The sequence below is a fragment of the Pleurodeles waltl genome, chromosome 4_1, assembly GCF_031143425.1.
Source record: "Pleurodeles waltl isolate 20211129_DDA chromosome 4_1, aPleWal1.hap1.20221129, whole genome shotgun sequence".
Classification (NCBI taxonomy): Eukaryota; Metazoa; Chordata; class Amphibia; order Caudata; family Salamandridae; genus Pleurodeles; species Pleurodeles waltl.
This window is the reverse complement of record NC_090442.1, coordinates 178,942,460-178,959,244: the sequence shown is the minus strand read 5'-3', so window position 1 is coordinate 178,959,244 and position 16,785 is coordinate 178,942,460. Positions and strand designations below refer to the sequence as shown.

Below are 16,785 nucleotides of genomic sequence, written 5' to 3'. Positions count from 1 at the left end.
CCCAGGGTCCAGAGTGGCCATCGTGTAGCTGGGAAATCCGTATTGACCAGTGTCCAGCACATGTATTAAAAGGCTGCTCTGTTAACTCACTATGTCCCAGGTTTGGCAAGGACACAATGGGGGCATATTGCTCATGCAGCTATGCCCTCACATATGATATGGTGCATCCTGCCCTAGGGCTGGAAGGCCTGCCAGAGGAGCTCCCTACCCATAGTATATGCAATGTATGGTGGACAGGGTACACAGACAGTGTGCCATGTCGAGTCTGTGTTTTAGGTTTGCACCAGGACCCCCAGTCTGCAATGACAGTGCTGCATACATGTGGGTGCAAGGCCCTAGAGGGTGGCACAATCAGTGCTGCTGCCCTCAGGAGCCTACCCTTAGTAACCCATGCCCTGGGTACCTACGTACCTTTTACTAGGCACTTATAGTGTTAGCTAAATGTGTATCCAATTGTGCCAATGCATCACAACAGTTTTAGGGAAAGAGCTCTGGCCCAGGGAACCTGGTTAGCAGAGGCCCTGGGCACTACAATTTCTAGACTACATCATTCATCAGGCAAATAATGGGGGGGTAACTATGTCACAAAGAGGCCTTTTCTCACACTGCCCGACTCATCCAGTCCAACGACCATGACCTGCTGTGCGCAAACCTCCTGCTCCTTCTGGAGGACCTTTGTGAAGTGCCATTCAAATCAGTGAAAGACATATCATGCCCTGAGACCAACTGAACCTGGAAAGCACATGGAACAAAACAGAGGATACTTCCTGTTTTTGGCCGTGGCAAGCAAATCCGCATAAAGACACATCAATCTAAAGAAGTTATCTTTGTCACACTGGGATGTAGTTTTCACTCATGATTCTCCAGTGAAAGGAGACTTAGAGCACCTTTCACACAATAAGGGAACCTGAAAGACGAACTGCTACTGCCCAAGGTTGCAGGAGATCTGCTGCACAATTTGTGGTCTGCATGGGAGTAGTATGAGATATATGGCATTTAAATGGTCAGCCTCTTAATGCGCAGACCATAGAAGGGGACTTCACTTTCACTAGTCAGACATCCACACATGGAATACATGGACTCCTGATTAGGCAGATGTTTTGGGTACCAGAGTCAGTGGAGGATTGCAGAAACTGGATCTATTTCAGTTATTGGTGCTGGTGTTCCACTAATCTACCCCTCACCAAAAAAAGAGCAGTGGACGTGTGGGTGGGGGGTTTGGAAAAACCATGCTGTAAGGAAATGCCTCTTTTTGTATGGTCACTCCCAAGTCTGTCAACTGATGTTGCTGGTTTTTCCACACAGAGTGCACTGAGGCCTTCTAACCAGACATCAGTGACAGTGCCCTAAACCTAAAGTGTATGTTGAATTGGTTGTCCCAATAGGAAATTACTAACTTACCTGTCAGTCCCTAATATATGGTACTCAGGTCATGTAAGTTAGAGGGGTACCCTAGGACTTGCAGCACTGGTTGTGCCACCCTGGAGGTCCCCAAAGTAAAACAAGTCCCCTTGTCTGCTGCAGACTGGCAGAGCGGTTGTATACTGCTAGCCCGACTTTCCCATTAAAACCAATGGCAAAGCCACTACTTCCCCTGTACTTGTGTGTAGGTCACCACTTTTGGCAGGCCTCCTGAGTCATAAGGGGGTGCAGCATACAATATACGCAGGATATGCAGTATATAGGTCCTGACAGTAAACAAGTGAAAACACAGTTTTTCCTGTGGAAAGAAGTAGCCCCTTAATTGGCAAGTACACGATGACCTCTAAGCTGTTTTAACCCCTGAGCAGTGTAACCAAAACCAACATGGACCCCCTGAGACATCCAACAACTCGTTACATAAAGCCTAACTTGTATCTTAAATCGAAATTAATGTAACTTGTAGCAGTATGTTTTTTTTATTTTTACAAAGCTGACACCTTTCCAGGCACCCATTGAGCGTGCACCAGAAGACAGCTTTCTGCCCTCCTGAAGACACGTGCCAACGACTCTCATCAATGGAAAAATGAGGGATTTAGGCAAGGGAGGTGTTACCTTCGTCCTGCAGAAAGCCACTCAGGTGCTAGCCCCAAAAAAGCAGGCTTTAAAGGTGAAGCAGCCTTTAAAAGGCAGATGTGTCACACTAGGGAAGACGGCTACCCTACTGTTCAGGCAGACAAGCTGGGATGGGGAGCAGAGAGGGGAAGCCAGTATCCAAACCAGCTTCCTCAGGGGCATGGAGCCATGAGGTAGCCACATCCCAGGGGTGGGCTAGGGACATCTGAACACCGAAAGAGGGTATTTGCATCTTGGGAGAGGGCAGAATGGTGCATTCTGGGATAATAGGATGCCGTATTCCACAGGAAGTGGTCACCAGGTGGGAGGGGACCAGGCAGCCAATTGGCTAGCACCCACATCCTTCCCTTAAAGCATTTTCAGAGCACTCCTGGCACCTAGACCTCACATCTCGACCAACTTGGAAGGACTACCCTAACGCACCGTGGGACCAGCAAAGAGGCTGCACTGTTGAAGACTGCTCCTGCTCAAGGAGAAGCTGTTTCCAGAGCCCAGTCAAACCAAAAGACTTCAAGGGTCAGCTGACTGGGCTCCTCTTCACAGCACAGGGACACAACACCTGCAAGAGCCTGCTGGGTCAAGTATGTTGGTGGGCAAAAGTCTTCAAGTAGATGACACCACTGCCGTCCTGCACCAAGGACCTAGATACAAAGCACAGTTGCACAAGTCCACGGCATCTGGAAGTGCTGTCAAGAGTTGCCGGGACCCTAAGAAGGCAAGATATCAACCCATAAAGGATTCGTCAGTGACCACAACACCAGGCAACATGTAGTCCAGTGGCGACTGGACTTCAGCCAGACCAGAGAGGACTTCATGGGCTGCCGACCCTGCAACCAGTAATCCCTTTTCACTATCCTCATGGACCAAAGAATCCCGCCAGGAAGATCTCCGTCAACCACATCACATCCACAGCATCCTTGGAGCATCTTCAGCATCCTTCATCCCTTGCATCAGGACCACTCCTTAAGAATACACTGCAACACGGATAAAATGGCTGGAACTGCTGGAGGACTGTTTCTTCTGTGAGGGTAACTGTTCTTGAGGACCTTACTGGTCCCCCTGACTAGATCCCTGCCTGAGTTGGTCATCCCAAGTACTTATAACCAACCGCATTGTCACTTACCTATGTTTTTAGGTGTCCAATTAATTGATTTTGCCAAAGCTTGTTCATGGTTGAGTGAAACTGCCTTGATTTAGCACTGCCTGTAAAATCAATATCTCCAGAACCCTCAGTGGATCTATTTATTTCTAGTATCTACATTCTGATGAAAATAAAGAATACTTAAAAAAAAAAAAAAAAATGGAGTCGTATTTCTTGAGTGGAGGAAAGGAAAATGTATCCATCAGACATGAACATTTTTTGATTAACTTTTAATCACCAAGGTACTTGCAGACTAAGAATTCTACTGAGTGGAGCACATCTATTACTGCCTTTACTGTAGCAAAAAAAAGTATACAGTAAATCACTAAAAAGTGACATCAGGCGTGCTGCTGCTATTCCGTACCCCAAATATCTAGGCATGCATTCCACCTTTATAGATTGCCTTATTCACTAGTACTTTGCCTAATTCCATCCTCCCTTTCTGCTACATGAATGGGCGTATAGACATCATCTTTCTATCACTACTTCTGTCACTGCTTTAGGCTTTACTGCATAAAGTATAAATCAACTTTTTGCATACATTTTTTTTTTAAATAAAAAGCATGAAAGGCTCATCTCAGTGTCCATTGCTTCCAAAACCTTAGGTACTCACCTGGCTTGACTTTTCAACAGTGCTGCTAGGAACCTCAGTGGTGTCCCTCACAAAATAGTTATCGATTATGTGCCTCTCTGCACACTCCTGGCTGCATACTGGGCATCGTATCACACCAACTGCAGCAGGAAATAAAATGTGGCGTCACACTTTGCAAACATCATAGCATAGTCTCAAGTACAGATGTAAAGGTGCAATAGAACCTCTAAAATAAAAACAGAATATTTTTAATCGAAGTTTAATCAAAAACTTGAGCCATGTATATAAAGGAAATAGAACTGTTTTTAGATATAGGGGATGGTCATGTTCTTGTAACGTTTGACAGTTAGTGCAGATTTATTTATATTTCTTGCAATATTCCCAACTTTAGAGTCAACTCTATGAGAGGAAATAAAAGGGACTCTAAGGACTGTGACATTTGTGAGCTGTCACGCCATCCAGGGCTTTTCAGAGGAAAAGCCATCTGCAGAACGAGCAAACAAAAGCAGATACAATTCCAGGTATTCAACTACATAATAAACTCTACTTCACATAACGTGATGAGGGAATACAAGAAGGGTTGTCCATTTATAACTGAACATACCGGTCAAGCAGTGGTTATGAACCCAATGCACTAATATGTAGTAGAAGCAAAACTCCTGTATGGAACTGCCTCTTTTGTATGGTCACCCCCAGGTTTTTTGGTCCGATGCTGCTGTTTTTGGGTTTTTTTTTGGACTGAGTACACGGAGGCCTGCCAACCAAAACTCAGTGCCAGTGCCCTGATCTCAAAATGCTTATGTTGCAATGGCTACACCCAACTGCCATAAGCTAACTTACCTGTACGTCCCTAGTATACGGAACACAGGGCATCAAAGTGTGAGAGTAACTCTAGGGATTGCAGCACTGGTTGTGAAACAGGTAAAACAAGTCTCCCAGTCCGCCATTGCAGACTAGAACAGCAGTTTTAAACGCTGACCCAACTTTGCATTTAAACCAATGGCAAAGCTAAAATCCCTCTGCTACATGTATAAGCCAACCCTACGGCAGGCATACCAAGCCCTAAGACAGGGTGCAGCATATTTCTACAGCAGAACATTATTTTATATGTTCTGGCAGTAAACATGGGAAACTGTCATTTATACTGTGGAAAAACTTGGTCACCACAATGATGAGGCCAGAGTTACACGATGACCCCTCAGCGGGCTAGCTCCTGAACAGTGCAAATAAAGTTGATAATGTAAGGCATCAAACAACTCAGCACATTAACCCCAAATTGATTTACAATTCTTAATTACATTAGTGAAAATAAAATACCTGATATCTTGGTAACTACCTTCTGGGATGCATTTAAAGCAACAATCAGGGGCATCTTAATAGACATTCAGGCAAAACTAAACTAAGAACACAACAATAAGATATGTGCCTTAGAAGCCACAGCGCAATGATCCTTTACAAATGACTGGTGACTAAACACAGGGTGTCACCAGGGCCTGGCAGGGAGCCCCCTCCAGAGCACACCTGCCGGGAAAGAGGGAGGGGCGGCCCAGGTAGAGTCAACTGGGGTGGGGCGGGTAGGAAAGAGTAAAGGAGGGAGGGGCAGGGATTTATGGTGGTGGAGGAGGAGAGAAGCGAGTATTGGAGGCGGAAGGAGGGGCTGGCCTGGATTAGGAAAGATTAAGAGAAGTATGAAGGAAGTAAAAAATAAAGGTATAAGAATGAGAAAGCAGAAAGTGGGGGCTAAGGAGTGTCAGGGAACTAAAAACAAGACAAGCAAGAGGCAGTAGAAAGGGAAAGTAAAAGGGAAGGGTGGCTCTGGCAGAAAGTGAAGGAGAGGGACTGGCTTTAAGGAGTGGTAAAGGGGGTAAGAACGGAGGGGTTGGGGAAATGAAGGGAAGATCAGAAGGTGTGCAAGAGAGTACAGAATATTTAAACTAAACGACGAAGCAAGAAGGCAGAGTAAAGTGTGCTTAGGACAGTACCAAAGCTAATGGAAGGATTGGGGGTGGAACTGTTATAGCAGGGGGTAGAGAATGACACTGGTAAAGCACGTGCTCACCCCCGGTGCCTTGGCTCTAACAGATTTTTAATCACTATAGCTGTCCCATCATTCTGCGGGGTTTCAAGGCGCTGTACATCGGCGTGGTGAAACAATAGGCCAGGCAGAAGTAGACCTAGTGTTGACTAGAGGTGTGAAGTAAAGATTTCTTTCAATGCATCGTGCCACATTAACTCGCAGGGTATGAGTTCAGTATGTTGGGCACTAGGCACCAGGAGGATTAGTGCATCGTTTGAGGATGTTTTCGACACTGGGAAGCTGATGGTGGGCCAAGCAGACCTGCACTGTTTGGGGCCTGTGACCACAGTGGGGTCAGAGGCAGATCCTTGAAGTGGGCACTTGCATTAACTCGCTAAGCCATCAAACCCACGGGAGGTAGAAGACAGGGAATGCAGCTGGTGGCTTGTATCAGTTGAAAGGGAAAGTTTGTATCCGTTTCTTTACTGTCATGCTGTTTTAAGCCTTGTGAAACTCCATTAAAAGCAAATTAGCAGAGGAACAGGTCGACAAAGGAGAACGGACGGATCAGATGATTGTGTATCACGGCATACCTCATAATGCATATACATTAAACCGTGCAGGAACATAAGGGCTTACTAGAGCTCACTGACTGAACAGCACAAGCACACAGACTAAAGCTTCTGCCAGAAGTACTACGGAAATACCTCTTTTACCCAATGAATACCATGAAAGTAGCCCTGGCGCTGCTGCATTACATTCTGTCAGAGGGGCATGGAGCCAGTTATCACCATATGCTCGCCTTGTCCTTGTTTAATTTGAAAGAGTTGACATAGGCAAGCCGATTCAAAGTGGCATGAGCACAAGGGGAAACACAAAAGGAAATGAGATCGCGCTGCAAAAACGGAGAAAAAGTAGTCCACAAACCCAGCGAGCCTCTCATGTTTTCTGTACTTGGTCGCTGCGCTTGAGGATGGCTAACCACCAGAAAAGGCATGACGTATGCGTGCCTTCCACTAATCATATGAAGCGGATTCTAACAGGCAAGCCAACTTGCCAATGAAAGACACTGACTTTACGTCGACAGGGCTCCGAGCCCTTTTCTAATACCTAAAGCGTCTCGCTAGCATAGCTCGACCCTTAAAAGGCATTTGATAAAGTCTGGTCGACTTTCCTCAAAGAAACACTGATAAAATGTAACCTTGGTGAGAATTTCTCAATATGGTTATGGCCCTTTACAGCAAACCCAGCGCCAGAGTGAGAGCAGGAGGCCTTGTTTCTTGGGGAAGAGAACAAGAAAGAGATGCCCTCTCTTCCCCTCCCTGTTCATCCTTGCCATAGACCTGGTTTCTCTACAACATCTAGAATAACAAGCTAATCACAGGTGTTAACTACAAAAGATAGGATATCCTGACTGTGACATATAATGCCCGCCCCTCCATTAAAACACTTATTAGCACTACAGATAACTATGTTCTAGCTGCAGGCTACAGCCTCAAGAGAGAGAAATCTGAAGTCAAAGTCCCAAATAACATCTGCTACTATTAGAAGACTCTGGACTAAGATGGCAAAATAGCTCCCTTAAATACTTAGGAATAGAATTTCGATCAGACCTAACTGATACCTTAAAACGCAATGAAAAAAAACAAGACTCTACAAAAATAGTAAATTGTCTGGACAGCTGGAACCACAAATTCATAACCTGGTAGGGACTCAAGACAAAGATGTTGGTCACACCTACAGTAAATTACCTCTTATGCACGCTCTCTCAGATAACTTCCAGCACAAATTAGACAAACTTCTTTCAATTTTAGTTAGCAACATAAACCCTCTCCTCGTAGACCTGGGTGGAGCAAACATTAGAAACTATCAATCCGCTTTCCTGGTAAAACAGGTTTCAATGTGGTTCTCTCCACCACTTGATTACACTCCAGCCTGGCTACTAGGAGAACAAGCAACCATAGAAGATTCTCACCCCATCATGCTTCTATCCACCAAAAACCTTCCCTACCAGCCAAACAAATATTTCAAAACACTAAACCGGCCCTACTAAAACTTGAAAGTCACCTTGAGTGCCCAATAAAGTCCTCTAACCTAGCCATAAATGACAAACAGGAATAAAATAAATCCATATCCCAGGAGAACTTGAAAATCAATATGGAAATTGGTTGCCTCCCACTAAATTATACCGGCGCTTTCCCAGACTAAATTTTGGCTCCTAGATTTAAAAAAAATTGGACCCCCTGACACCTTCATAAGGTTGGCCTTAGACACAACTATGTGCTGGAACTGTAATTAAAAAATTGGGTGATTTGCCTTAACTGATCTTCCATTGCATCGCTGTTCTACGTCTTGGGACAGAATATTTTTATTTCTGATCACGTTATTTGGCTTTCAGATAAGGCACGAGTTTCACTTCATCATTATGGGGTTTTGGATCCTCAAATGAGCTTGAATTACTATTAGATATTCTACTAATGGCTGCCTTCAGGTCCATTTTTACCAATTGGAAAATCACGTCTTCCACTTCCTTCAAGTCATAACTGGATTGCACATGTGAGCGGTGCAGATCACGCTCTGCAACATACCCCAAGGAAACCACAACACAGACCAGTGACCCCTGATCTCCACCTCTCCCAGATGGCCGCCCCATCCCAGAAGTGATGAATCCGTCACTACTGTGAGATCTGGTTGGGGAAGGGAGAGGAGTCTGCCTGTGACCCAATCGCAGTTCACTAACCACCACTGTAGATCCTTTGCAGTTCCTTCCGAGATCTGAACCACGTCAGTAAGATTTCCCTGATGCTGTGCCCATTGGAACTTCAGGTCCCACTGCAGAGCCCTCATATGCCATCTGGCATGCTTGACCAATAGGATACAGGAAGCCATGAGTCCCAACAGCCTCAGAGTCGGTCACACCGAAATCCAGGATAGAGGCCGAAACATCGGTATCATAACCTGAATATCCTGGACTCGCTGCTCAGGAGGATAGGCCTGATACTGTACTGTGTCCAAAACAGCTCCGATGAAAGTGAGCTTCTGAGAGGGAGTCAGGTGTGACTTCAGCACATTTATAGTGAACCACAGCAAATGCAGGAGGTTCGCCGTCTTCTGGACGAGAGCCTGGGGCGTCGGAGACTTCCACAGCCAATCGTCTAGGTATGGGAAGACTGAAATCCCTAATCTGCGCAGATGAGCTTTCCCCACCGCCATCACTTTGGAGAACACCCGGGGGGCACTGGTGAGACCGAAGGGGAGCACGGTAAACTGAAATTGCTCGTAGACCACCTTGAACCGCAAGTAACACCTGTGGGCGGGCAGGATGGGAATATAATAATACACGTCCTGCAAATCCAATGCTACTATCCAGTCTTGTTGGTCTAGGGCAGACAAGACCTGAGCAAGAGTGAGCATCTTGAATTTCTCCTTCTTGAGGAAGAAATTGACATCCCTTAAATCCAGGATAGGGTGAAGGCCCTTGTTCATTTTGGGAATCAGAAAGTAGCCGGAATAACAACCACTGCCTACTTCTGACATCGAGACCCTTTCTATAGCTCCCTTGGCCAAGAGAGCCGTAACTTCCTTGCGGAGCAAAACCAAATGGTCCTCCATCAGGCGTTCTTTTATCTGAGGGACAGAAGGAGGGAAAGACTAGAAGGGAATAGCCCTTCTGTATTTTCTGCAAGACCCATTTGTCTGTTGTGATGGAATGCAGTGAGGGAGATGAAATTGAATCCTCCCTCCAACTGGACGGACATGGTCTTGCAGAACCACACTAGGAGGGCTTGGACGCTGTGGAGTGGGGCTGTGTGGTGGCCGACCTCTCGCCAGACCATCTGGGACTGACTCTACAATGACCACGTCGTCTCCCGGGATGCTGTGAAGCCGGAGTGCGGTGGCTGGCATGGTACCGCGCCCCTTCCAGAAGCCTCGAAAGGGATGGAAGACAGACTGCTGTCGCGCTGGCGCTCAGAGGCCCAAGGATCTGGCCGTAGCTCGAGAATCCTTGAACCTCTCAAGCGCGGAGTCTGCATTCTCACCAAAAAGGCGAGAGCCATCAAAGGCAGGTCCATCAAACTCGACTGGACATCCCCTGAAAGCCAGTAGAACGAAGTCAGGCTTGGCGATGCAGGGCCACTGTCAACGCAATCACTCTACCCAGCAAATCGGTCATCTCCAATCCACACCTGATTGTAAACTTGGCTGCATCTCTCCTACCCTTGACAGCCTAGGTGAGAGTGTCCGGTACGCCCTCTGGAACCTGGGGCAGCACCTGTGCCACCGTATCCCATAAAGTATGGTAAAAACGGCCCAATGGGCAAGAGGTGTTTACTGACCTCAATGCCAGGCTGGAAGAAGAAAACAAGGACTGTTTTTACTGGCTATAGTACTCTGTGCACTTTACCATTGATTAGCAGGGGTAAGGTGTCTGTGCTGTCCTTATCAACATGATGAAATTGGCATACTCCTATTAAAATATTAATTGACCTTTAAGTTCTGAGTATACGGTACAAAAGTGTACCCAAGGCCTGCACAGTAAATGTAAATGTCACAAGTGGACTACAGCACATATTGTGCCATTCACTAGAGTAACAGTGTAAAAACATGCCTGCAGGCCTGCCACTTGTAATAAGCAGGCTTAACCTGTAAATTCGACCTGTCAAAAAACATGTTTGACAGCCATTAAATCCACCTTTTAAATATTAATAACTTACCCATGAGTGGCTTTACTGCCCATAAATCAGGGTATAAGGTATTTAAAAGTTGGCTATGTGAAAGATTAATTTTGCAACATGTCCTTACAGCAAAAAATCCCTAAGAGCTATTTTCACTGCTGCTGGGATGGCTGTTTTTATAGATTTTGATCTGATAGAGGAAACAAATGCAATATTATTTTTGGGACTTTGTGAAATATTTATTATGACCCCAAATCATAGGTGAAGTTGGATTTGTAGTAATGTTTTAAGAAATGGTAGTTTTAGTTACATTTTTCTTGCCTAATGTATCTGGATACCCATTTGCATTAGCCCACCTATCACCCAGCAGCTGAACAACTCCCTTGATAATGTGTTAACTTACATAGACAAAAGGCTTGGTTGTCCAGAGGTGTACTGTTCCTCTGGCAGGATGATCATCTGGCCTGTGCCTAGGTAGTTAATTAACTTCAAAGAAGCCTACTCTGTCAGAGGCAAATGTTAGCTGACATCTGGTCAGCGCCCTATTTTGTATCACTAGCTATAGAGGCACCAATCCCAGAGAAAGGACCAGCCCCCAGAATTGGTTTAGAGTGACTACAGGGGACGGGGTTGTTCATTTTCTGGCTACACCTCTGCACAAGGTGAGAAGGGTTTCAGCATCCTGGATTTAGGAAGCAAAATACACTATGGGATTGTCTGCAATAGGGCACACAGGATTTTCTGCAAAGAGTATAGGGTAGCCCCTGTGAGCTTTTTCTCTATTGGTTAAAAAAAGGCCAGGAGTCACACCCCACCCACAGGCTGATGCCAGGCATAAATGTGGCATTGACAAAACCCTCCTCAGGCCATTATCTGGAACTGTGGAACGCCAGGAGAGTACTGGACCTGCTGTCTGTAACCTGAGAAGAGCCTATAAGACTGGACCTGCTCTTCCTCTTGTACTCAGGACACAGAAATAAATTCCAAACGTCAGAAGATTAAACTCCTCTTCAAGCTAGAGAGATGCAACAAGCTACAAAAGTTATTTCCTGCAACTTCGTGGCTGACCAGTTCCACCTGGATCTTGGTGCTGGATTGTTGTCAGAGGATATTCCTCCCAAGAAACTCTTAAACCTGAGATTTTTCTTTTACTCCAAAGACTCCCAGAGGACTGGGACCAACCTGCTAACCCGATGCAACAAGGGTGTGCTGCAGCTGGGCCAAAGATTAAGGTTGGCTCTTTTCTGAGCATTTCTACAGTATCAAGTCCAATTCAGCTAGCCCCTGTGGCAAAAGTATACAGCTTCGTTAAGCACGCTTCAGCTACAACCTGAAGCCTTGCCCCGTTGGAAGAATTCAAGCTCTAAAACATGGACTAAGTACAATGGCAGACCTCTTTATCAGGCACTGGTGTGAAAAGTATCCTGTGATTTCTCACACTCTGAGCTTTTCTGCCAAAAATTGACAACTTCATTGAGACCTCGTCCAGAAGCTATCAGACAATGTGGAGACCTCTCCAGCTACTGCTTGCCACTTTGCCCAATTTCCAAGACTATGTATAACTAGATATATCTTTTGACTGGGTCAAACATGCTTTATGTGTCCACCCTGCATTCCATTGTAAACGGTCTTAAACTATGCCTAGATACCGGTAAAGAGCCACCCAATTAATGTGGTTGGCTCTAGAAGCTTCCCCTTTTTGGATGTTTGTATTTTTTGGTGTTACTTATGAGAATTTACTCTATTTTCTAAATTGGTTCAGCATTTTTCTTGTGTTGGACTCCGACTATTACTGCTTTGGTACAGCATATTTACTTTATACAATGCCTCCAGGTTAAGCCTTTCTGTCCTGTGCCATATCAGAAGGCTGACTTAGTGGCTTTAATGGTTCACCCTGGCAAGGGGTTGTGATAATGGAGGTGGGTATTAATCCCCTTTAACTAATATCCTCATTTTATTGCAAGCACTTGCTACTTACAGATGTCTAACAGCAACATTTAAGGTTAACAGGCTGACTTTACCACTACCTTCATGATCACCAGGGGGGTGAGACAGGTGTATCTCATCTCCAATGCCCTTTGATCTGACAATGGAAGTGTTTTCTGCACATGTTCATTATAATTGGGCAGTCAGGGGAGTCTAGATAGGCAGTAATGAATTTAAATTGACCAGGTTTGTGGACACAATCATGGTCTTCCTATTGGAATCAGAGGCTTTGCTTCCATAACCCTTAGAACTAGACCAATATAGTTCCATCTCAGGATTTAAGATCAATCTAGAGAAATCGTAAGCATGGACTCTGCAGACCCTGAAGGGAGTGGTGTATGAGCTACAGGAAGATAATCCGCTCTGAAAGCAGTTAAATAACTAGGGATTAGGACCACCCTCTATGCCTCCCTGGTAACTGCATGAACAGCTCCCCCCTACCAGAAGAAATACTGAAATGTCACACACAAAATGGAACTAAGGCATCTTTTGTCGTGGGTAGGGGTGTATACCTTTTGTAAAAATGACAATCATCCTCAAAGTGCTTTATCTTTTTCAACCCATACCCCTGCCTATTACACAAAGCCCAATTCAGTATTTCCAATCGCTGTTACATCATTTTATATGAGTAAGAAGGAATACGAGAATAAAACATGCTTTTATCTATTTGCCAACTCAAAGCAGAGGCCTGGCATGACCATACCTTATATACTATTATCAAGCAGCCTATCTTCAATTCCTAATAGAATAGCAGAAGAAAAACACTACTGCTGGACAGATTATGTAATAGTCCACAATTCTTTAAGGAGTGTGCAACAGCAGGGGGGGAAACACAGAAGTTGAGGTTTATATTCATTGGCAATAACAAGGGCGACACTGGGGCCTTAGATAAGAAGGCAACAATGGCACTTGCAACATACCAGTGCGTCTATGTTTACATCAATATGTGGTCCGGATTTCACCATGGATTTTGCACGGGGAGAATTCATGGACTGGCTGCAGCAAAATGCGTGATAGTGGGGTGCCTCTTTCAAGAAGGGCAATTCTAATCATTTGAAGATCTTTAGAGACTACGGTCTTAGGGAAAGAGGGAGGTTCCATTACTACCAGCTACGTCATTGGGTACTGCGCCCAGAGATGAACGTTTGTGTAACTAGAGATGAAAGGAGAAAGATCTCTAAGAACACTACGGGGCACACAATATGCAGCAGGTACTGTGAGGCTGGTGAAATGGGGAACAAACAGTGTTCCTTTCTGGCAAGGCTGGAGCTACAGGGTGTGGGAGATCTAGGTTTTGGAAAAGCTGGTGTCAGCCTCAGAAGATGGCTGAAAAGCACATGAAGCTGATTGGGGACTGCAACTGACCTGAGAATTACAGAAAACTAACAAGTCCCAAACACCTCAGGGAACTCTATTTGATTTCACAAGAGCTCTCACAGATGTTAAAGAAGTAACTTCATGACCGGTGAGTGCTCAAGGAGAATCCCAGGGAAATGTTTAGGAGAAAAGAATGACACCCAAATTCAGAAGCATGAGTCCTATGGGAAGGGGTGTGGGATGAAAAGTTGGGATGAAAGGGGATTGTCATGCTTTGTTTTCCCTCTTTCACTTGTGTATTTTTCTTCCTCATTTGCGTTTCTACAATTGGGAGTGGGACACTGAAATGTACCTCACCAGTCAGAGATCTAAAAAAATTAAAACATATTACTGTCAGTGTACCTAGTGTAGTCCTGTAGTACAGAAGAGCCACAATGGAGAATAGTGCTGCATGACGCAAAAGAAAAAGCTGCGCACCATCCCCATACCACCAGGGTTACTTTCAACAAGTGCTTAACCTGTAAAGGAATACGTTCCAGGTCCTAAATTTTGCACGGAGCTCACAAGTCCACGAAAAGAGCTACTGAATGTTGGGGGCACTGAATACCAAGGATGTATATATAATACCTTATGTCACTTTCATTCACCACCATATTCACCACCAGACATGCCCTGCCCATCTATCTCACTCTTGCAGGTAATTTTTCCATCTTTGATTCAACTTTTGTCATTGTTTTTCAGCCTGTTTCTCCCTCTCTTTTTTTGGATCAAGCATGTTGAGGAACAATAAGAGTCTGACCCCCGGCAGGGCGCACCTGCAGATATCGGCTCATATTGAGCACTGCTCCAGCAGATTTAACTTTTTTTTTTTTTAAACATTTTTTTATTTTTTTTAGAAAACAAACTAAATCATTTAGGGACTTCTAGGTTAACGTATGGGCCAACAAATCAGAGTACTCTTAATGATGCAGGCAGTTTAAGTCTACAACTTATTATCCCAAACCATTATCAAAATGTCCTGAAAATGCACCATTTTAAGTTTTATTTCTCAAACTTTTCTCAGTGAAGAACCTATTCAAACCACCCTTACAATCAGTTGAGATCACTCGCTCGGTCTAAGTCGCAAACATGTTTTACACTCCACCTTTTTTTCTTGTTTGTTTTTTAAGTTTTAGCATCTGCAACTGGAGTAAACAAAGCAGCCAACTCCACACATTTTACAAGTTTGAATATTTCATTTTAACAATTTGTAGTGAATGTTTTGGCGTACAAGTAACAGACTTTCTTCACTGAAACTATGCAAATTGTAATTAGATGCAGAATGCACACATCACCAAGGGCATTGCACTTCGGCACCGAGCCCGTTCTCAGTTTCCTTGACTTGACTGCCTAGGATCTGAGTAACTGCAATTAATTCCATTTATATTCCTCGCACACAAACGCTTTCCAGACGAACAAAGCCCTCGCCACAAATGTACAATTAATCTGTAGTTGTTCTCGGCCTTTATCGAACTAATACGCACTCCGTATGTTCCCTATTAAGGACATAAATTGGTTAGCAATAATAATAATAATAATATTTTTGTATGTCTTATATAAACAATTAATACACTGAAATTATATCTAAACCACTAACGGAATAAATTATGCAGTATATCGGGATATGGGGAAGCAGCTATCTAAGGGTGCAACCAATTGTTTCTGTGCACGTAATATAATCGTTTGGACCGTTAATCCTACTCCTCATTAAAGTCATAAGGGATTTTCTACAACCCACTCATTCTGCCATTCCTACTACTGAAGAATAATATTTACGGCTGCTTAAAACTGGATCAATCTGGTAGGATCTGTTTCACGCCAGCTACTGCAGCTCTGATATTCAAGCTCGAGCACATTAAACCACCCAACAGAGTCCTCAAAAGGGGTAACGGACCCTGTGCGAAACTTCAACCAAATCAGCCGCACATTTACTATTTATTCAATTTTAACTGGGAATGGTATCTTTGCTTGGCAAAACGTTACCAGACGACTTCATCACTGAATTTCTTTCAGTTTTGTACAAAACACAGCAAAACTATCTGACCAATTGCTCTAAAAAATGTGAACGAACACTGGCCTGGTGCTATATTTAGTAACGAACAGAGTTTTTACACGTTTGCAGAATCGTAGTAATAAATGGTCAATAATATGTGTTAATACAATATAAATTGTAGATCTTAACATTAACCATTAACAAACTAGAGAGAACATTTAGCATAATCACAAACCTGAGATTAGATTTTGCCATGGCATTATGCCGAATTTGGACCTAAAACACTGATAAATCTCTGGTTGCATCACATTTTTAATTTTATGTCAAGACCGAAGGCTCGTTCTTTTTCTTTCCTTGCTTAAATTTAAAAGTCAAGATAAACAAAAACTACAACTCCCAAGGGGCGAGGGAAACAAGCCAATGGGAAGAAAAATGTAGAACAAGAACATTAACCAATCAGTATGACATACACTATTATGACGTTACTTGACTGCAAGCTGCAAGAAAAGTGGGCTGTTCTAAGCAATCAGCTGTACAGAGGCAATCGTGGTCATCCAGCTGGAATCTTCCTCTAACATGTATGGGACAAAGAAGTGTTTTTTATAATAAAACAGTTGACATGCTAAGAAATGGTCCTCACCTACGAGTGTGTGTTTCTGTGAATGTTGGAGACACAGCGTACCACTTTGCCGGCAACACTGACTGCAGTCTTGAAGAAAGCACAAAGTGAAATGAATGTCCTACTGAGAATGTAATGCTTTCCTAGGCAAAAGAACAATTAGATAGAAATAAAACCCGCAAATGTGGCTTTTGCTAAAAAAAATAAAGCAATGTTGAATAAAATGTAACTGGGCTAAAGTGCACCACGGCTGGCCTAGTGTTCTAAAATAACGTGTCTAAAATAGCTATACAACACCCTTCCCTTGCCGGTTCAAAGGTGGCTTAAAAGCTCAAATTAAAATAAAGCCT

At 44.1% G+C, this 16,785-nt stretch overlaps 1 protein-coding gene across 1 annotated transcript in view; it reads right to left on the bottom strand.

Moving 5' to 3' along the window:
- TRIM24 (tripartite motif containing 24) overlaps positions 1-16,785 on the bottom strand; it is a 659,378-nt gene that overhangs the window by 574,533 nt on the left and 68,060 nt on the right. Inside the window, exon 2 of the mRNA XM_069227983.1 lies at positions 3,810-3,928. Within this exon, the coding sequence (XP_069084084.1) occupies positions 3,810-3,928 (119 nt within the window). The remainder of the gene's footprint in view (positions 1-3,809; positions 3,929-16,785) is intronic.